The 5,810-nt window shown below is 35.1% G+C and overlaps 1 protein-coding gene across 1 annotated transcript; it reads right to left on the reverse strand.

Moving 5' to 3' along the window:
- Window positions 1-209: 209 nt before the first annotated feature.
- On the reverse strand, window positions 210-1,526 carry LOC126893127 (neuroglian-like). Its single transcript, XM_050663075.1, has 3 exons — window positions 1,466-1,526; window positions 686-812; window positions 210-579 (listed from the first exon to the last, which is right to left on the reverse strand). The coding sequence occupies exons 1-3, from the start codon at window positions 1,524-1,526 to the stop codon at window positions 210-212; spliced, it is 558 nt and encodes a 185-aa protein (XP_050519032.1).
- Between the last annotated feature and the right edge of the window lie 4,284 nt (window positions 1,527-5,810).

Here is a 5,810-nt window from a genome sequence, read left to right on the forward strand (position 1 = left end):
TATACAAAATCGTTTTACAGATTTTCCTCGTAAGCCCACTTCACTATTTTTACTGACATATTGTTTCGTAGGCGGTTGTCTGTTGCGATTAAAATCTTCAAGTCGTGTTACATCGAGCAATATTCTGTTACCAATTTTGTATTACTGCTTTACTGCTAAGATTGCCTCACATGCGTAAAACCTCTGTCCATCACTATCGTCTACTCGAGTTAAGTTAGCAAACCACAGATTTCCTTCTGGATCAATAGTTTTAATGGCACCTGAATTAAAAAATAAACCCAACTAATTTTGGGTTTCGGATACCCTCCAGGTGGATTACACGATATCTTGAATGGTTCGCCCTCGTTACCAACAACAGTCGTTGGAGCACTTATCTTGAATGAATCAAGTTTTTCTCTACGTAAGAAGACAGAGTTAGAAGTAGCAATACCATATTCATTTTCAGCAAAACATTGGTATTGACCACTATCTTCATTTACTGGTTTAACTATGCCTAATATACCTCGTCCAGGTTGCATTAATATTCTGTCATCATAAGTTTGATAGTAAAATGGTTTGCCATTTTTGAGCCATGAATATCTACAAGAATAAGTCTTATCAAAACATTGTTTAAAATAAAAGTACAAAGTATTGTAAAAAACATTTTCCAATTTTCATGAAATCAAAATTTTCTAAATTTCATTACCTTGGTGCGGGAAACCCCTCTGCTTCACAATTTAAAATAACTGGCCGGTACTCGTCCTTATCTTCAGGTACTTCAAAAAGTAACTCATCGTTTGGTGGTCCTTTAACAATCAGTGGAGGCGATACTCCTAAACATTTCAATTAATATATTTTCATTTCTTGAACATACTGTCCTAATGAACAAAATAATATGAACCAAAGAAGTTTAACAAAAATATTTAGTCGTCCAAGATCCCAGGCCATCCAGACGTTTCTTATTTTCTACTTCACTACGTTATTCTATACATTTTTGTGTGAAAAACCAGATAGAGTATGTACTTATTTAAAAAATACACTAAAGACTAACACAAAAAGTCAGATTATACATTGGAGCAAACACATATTCAGACTACATCTTCTTCTTCTGCCGTCTTCTAACGAAGTTTGGCATCACTTCTTTAAACGCTTCTCTATCTTTTGCAACGTAAAATATCTGTTCAACACTAAGGTTAATCCAATCTCTGATATTCCTCAGCCAAGATTTCTTCTTTCTTCCCAACCTTTTTTTTCCTCTACTCTTCCTTGCTTGATGACGTGTAGCAGAGAGTATTTATTGTTTCGAAGTATGTGGCCCAGGTACGATATTTTTCTTATTTTAATTGTGTTCATAAGCTTTCTGCCACGTCGATTTCGTCGTAACACTTGTCGTAACACTTGTTCGTTTGAGAATTTTGCAGTCCAAGGAATTTTCAGAATACGCCTATACATATAGCCACTTTTCGAATGCCTTCAATTTTTTTACGGATTGGGCTTTCCGAGTCCAATCTTCTACCCCATATACTAGTTGCGATCAAGCATAACATTCGACGAACCTCAATCTGATGTCCAGACTACATACATAATAGTAATAGCAAAATTCTTCTTCTTTTTATGTAGACATGACTGTCTGTTTTTCAATGTGCCTCCAGTAAGTTGTCATTGAAGCTTTTTCGTGGTCTTCCCACTGATCGTCTTCCTATTGGGGAACCGTCTCTCGCCGTCCTTACTACTCTATTTTTTGTCATTCGGTTTATGTGGTCGTTCCATTCTACTCTCCTGTTTTTCGCCCAGTTCTTAATGTTGTCCACCTTGCATCTCAGTCGTATATCTGCACTTCTAGCTCTATCCCACATCGTCTTACCATCGATTTTTCGCATTGTTTTCATCTCTGCTGTTTCTAGAATTCTTTTTGTCCTTTCTATATCAGGTCGTGTTTCTGCCGAGTGTGTCATTATTGGTCTGATGACTGTTTTGTAAATTCTGCCTTTCACTTCTTTTCCGAGGTTTTTATTTCTCCATATTGTTTCATTCAGGCAACCTGCGGCTCTGTTTGCTTTATTCACCTGATCTTCCACTTATGGTTCGAGATTTCCGTAGCTAGATAGTGTGATGCCTAGATATTTAAACTCCATGACTTGTTCTATTATTTGACCCTCCAGCTCTAGTTTACACCTTATTAGATCTGCTGTTATAACCATGCATTTAGTTTTTTTGGGGAAATTAACATGTTAAATTTTCTAGCGGTTATATTAAATTCGTGCAGCATACGTTATAAATCATCTTCACTTTGAGAGGTTAAGTATTGCGTTTTCTGCTTAGCAGATTATTTTAAGTTGTTTCTCTCCCATTTGGTATCCTTTTTTGTTCTTACTTTTTTATTTCGTCCATGATCAGGTTGAACAATAGAGGACTCAGGGAATCTCCCTGTCTTATCCCATTGCCAGCTTTAATTGGGTCAGTTAGTTCTTCATCTACTTTTACTTCTATTGTGTTGTTTTTTTTATATCAAAACAATTTTACGGCAATTTTTGTGTGATGTTTTTATATCAAAACTCCTAGCACAGAAAAGATCTGAGAAAATACAAAACCTCAATTCAAAAATAGATAGTCCCTTTTGGCGAAGTAAAATTCATCCCAAAGTAATGAGCAGCTATCAGCTACTAATCCAATTTAATAGCGAGGTTTACAGAAATGACATCCTTCCAGTGCCGGATTAACCAATAGGCAAAGTAGGCAGTTGCCTAGGGGCCTCGGCCTCAAAGGGGGCCTCGCAGGGCAAAAAACGAAAAAATAATAATTAGAATTAAATAATAGTATATTATGCAACGAGCATTAATTGATGGTCATTATGAAGCGAGTATGAGGGTTACGAAACGAGCCGTATGCGGCGAGTGTCGCATAGAGTACGAGCTTCATAATGATAATTAAATGCAAGTTGTATACACTATTTTTTCTATGATCATTCACAACAAAAAATATATTCAAATTTATTAATTTTGTAACACAAATAAATTCAGTAGTTTGTCAGTTTGACGGTTTGTTTACATATTGAGAACTGTCAAAGCGTATGTATTTGACCCGCCATTGGTCACTGCGGGTGTACCACCTTTATCGCGAATGCCATATCGCGATTCTATTGGTTAAAAATCTGTATCTTAATGAAAATCTGTATCATAATGAAGTTCATTATGATACAGGTAGTGACATCATAATTGATATATTATAGCATGAGAATAGAAAAACACTATAAATCATATACATATGTTGAAAAATTCAAATATCGCGCAATACCATAAAAGTGATGGTGAATGTTTGTTCACATAGAAAGTCTATGTTGTGAGAATAAATCGCTAACGAATGCGCTTTGGTAGAAGGAATAGTACTATGCAGATGGAAATAAGAAAAAATATTCGAGAGTGGAGCCGAAAAACACAAGAAAAATCAGGAGAAAGAAAAGATCCCTAAACAAAATCTAAAAGAGAACTAAAACTTGTTTAAACTCAGTTTCACACTGAAATCCATAGCTAGTGAAGCTGCAACCAATGAAAATGCACGTGATGAAATAGAAATAACTGAGGGAAACATAGCTTCCGTAACTGAAGAAGATGAAAAACATGTAACGGCAGCTTTATTAAAGTTCAGGAAGTTAAAGAACCAGAAACCGAAACGTTAGAAAGTCAAGTTAAAGATAAATTGAATATATTTTACGAATTGGGAAAGGTCTTTAAAATATAAAAACCTTGATGAAAGTTTTTCAGCATCAAAAGGCAATTTTGTAGACATTACAAGATTTTTACACAATCTATGGTTTTTCGAAAATATATCAGTGGAACAAAAATTCAAAGAGATTGGCTAACGTATTCTCCCTCAAATAGAATATCGTATTTTGGGTTTATTCAGTCCCTGTACAACTTTTTGTCAGCCTCTATCCACCGTTGGGAAATTATGATCAAATGCTTAAATAAAACTCCACTAAGCGATCTCATTCACCACAATCTAGACCTTAAAAGAATAAGCAGCACAAAATGGACTGCAAGGACACATGCAACAAGACCTTTGTCTAAAGGTTACAATGCTTTCAAATCTGCTCTTCAAATTCTTGCTGAAGACTCTAATCAGAAAGCTGAAACCGTTCATGAAGCTAAGTGTTTGTTGAGAGAAATGTCAAAAAAAAAGAAACTTTCATAATTATTAATGAGTTTGGGGCAACAATTTTAGAACGTATCAACGCTGTCTGGAAATCATTACAGAGAGAAGATATTGAACCTAAAACTGCAGTTCAGCTTCTAAATTCACTTTTGGAGTTCTTAAAATTCCAAAGAGATTATTTTGCTTACTACGAGCAGAAGGCCTGCAATCAACAATACTCTGAATATTCCGACGAGAGTAAACGAAAGCGAGCAAGAAAACTACATTTTGATAATGCTAATTCCAATGAAGTTTTTCTACAGGGTGGAGAAAAGTTAGAGGTTGAAACGAATCTACCAATGTTGGATAAGCTAATTATTGAGCTGAGTGGTCAGTTGACAGCGTATGAGTCAGTAACTCAGTATATGGTGTTTTGTGTGTTTTTCCAAAATGAAAACTATACTAATTATATTGAACCTGAAATTTATGAGAACTATTGCAGTTCAAATATTTTATAGTCCATCTTCAGGACTGGTAGCGAAAACAATTTATTCATGCTTCCTGGTCTTTTTGGGTAGGTATAAATCGAAGTTTCGAAATTTGTCAGTATCTTGCAAGATTTATCTTACGCTAATGATTACAAATGCAACAGGCGAACGATCATTTTAAAAAATGAAAATTATTAGAAACTGTCACCGTTCGACAGTGGCACAAAATAGACTTAACAAAGGAATACCTCTCGGAGATGAAGGGGTTATCCGCGGTTTTGGAGGAAAAAGAAAAAGTTTCTTAAGGGCCTCCTAGCTTGGGTTGCCTAGGTGCCTCAAGATTTTTAATCCGGGACTTCATCCTTCCCTTTTATAATTGTGATTACAAACTGTTAGAACTACAAATTCCTTATTATTATCTTAATATTGAACCACATGTTAATCAATTTAACATAAATACGTTTGTTGAGCAAACAATTCTGAAAAGATGGCCGGAGTCAGATTGTATTTATACAGATGGATCCAAATTCGCCGAGTCTACTGGATGCGCCTTTTACCATTCAAATGAAAATCTATCCAAAAAATATAAACTTACAAATCAAATGTCTAGTTATACTGCTGAGCTCATCGCAATTCTTCAACCTTTGAGGTATATTAATATCCATCGCAAGAATAAGTTTATTATATTAAGAGATAGCAAAAGTTCGGTAGACACAATAGTACAAACTAAATTATCAAGCACTTCATCAAGAGTAATTATAAAAATTTTAGAAACAATCCAGTTACTTAGGAATACAAGTAAACAAATTTCTTTGGTTTGGATTAAGGCTCACTATGGAATTAACGGAAATGAAGTAGTGGATAGACTTGCCAAGGATGCTACTACAACAGGGGAAACGATAGAAGAACCATTAATGCCAGTCACTGATCTACGACAATGGTTTAAGAAAAAACAAATGGAGCAATGGCAACTGGAATATGATATCTCTCTTAGAGGTATAAGATTTCATGATATCCAACCAAAAATTTATAGAAAACCGTGGTTTAATGATATTACAAATCGGCACTTCATTAAAACCTTAAATAGAGCAAGGAACAAACATGGTTTATATCCATTTCACAAAAATAAACTAGGGTTGGCCACTTCTCAAAACTGCACTTGCGGGGAGTTGGGTACATTAGAGCATGTGATTTTCGATTGCGCAAACTTCC

The sequence above is a fragment of the Diabrotica virgifera genome, chromosome 10 (genome assembly GCF_917563875.1).
Source record: "Diabrotica virgifera virgifera chromosome 10, PGI_DIABVI_V3a".
Lineage (NCBI taxonomy): Eukaryota > Metazoa > Arthropoda > Insecta > Coleoptera > Chrysomelidae > Diabrotica > Diabrotica virgifera.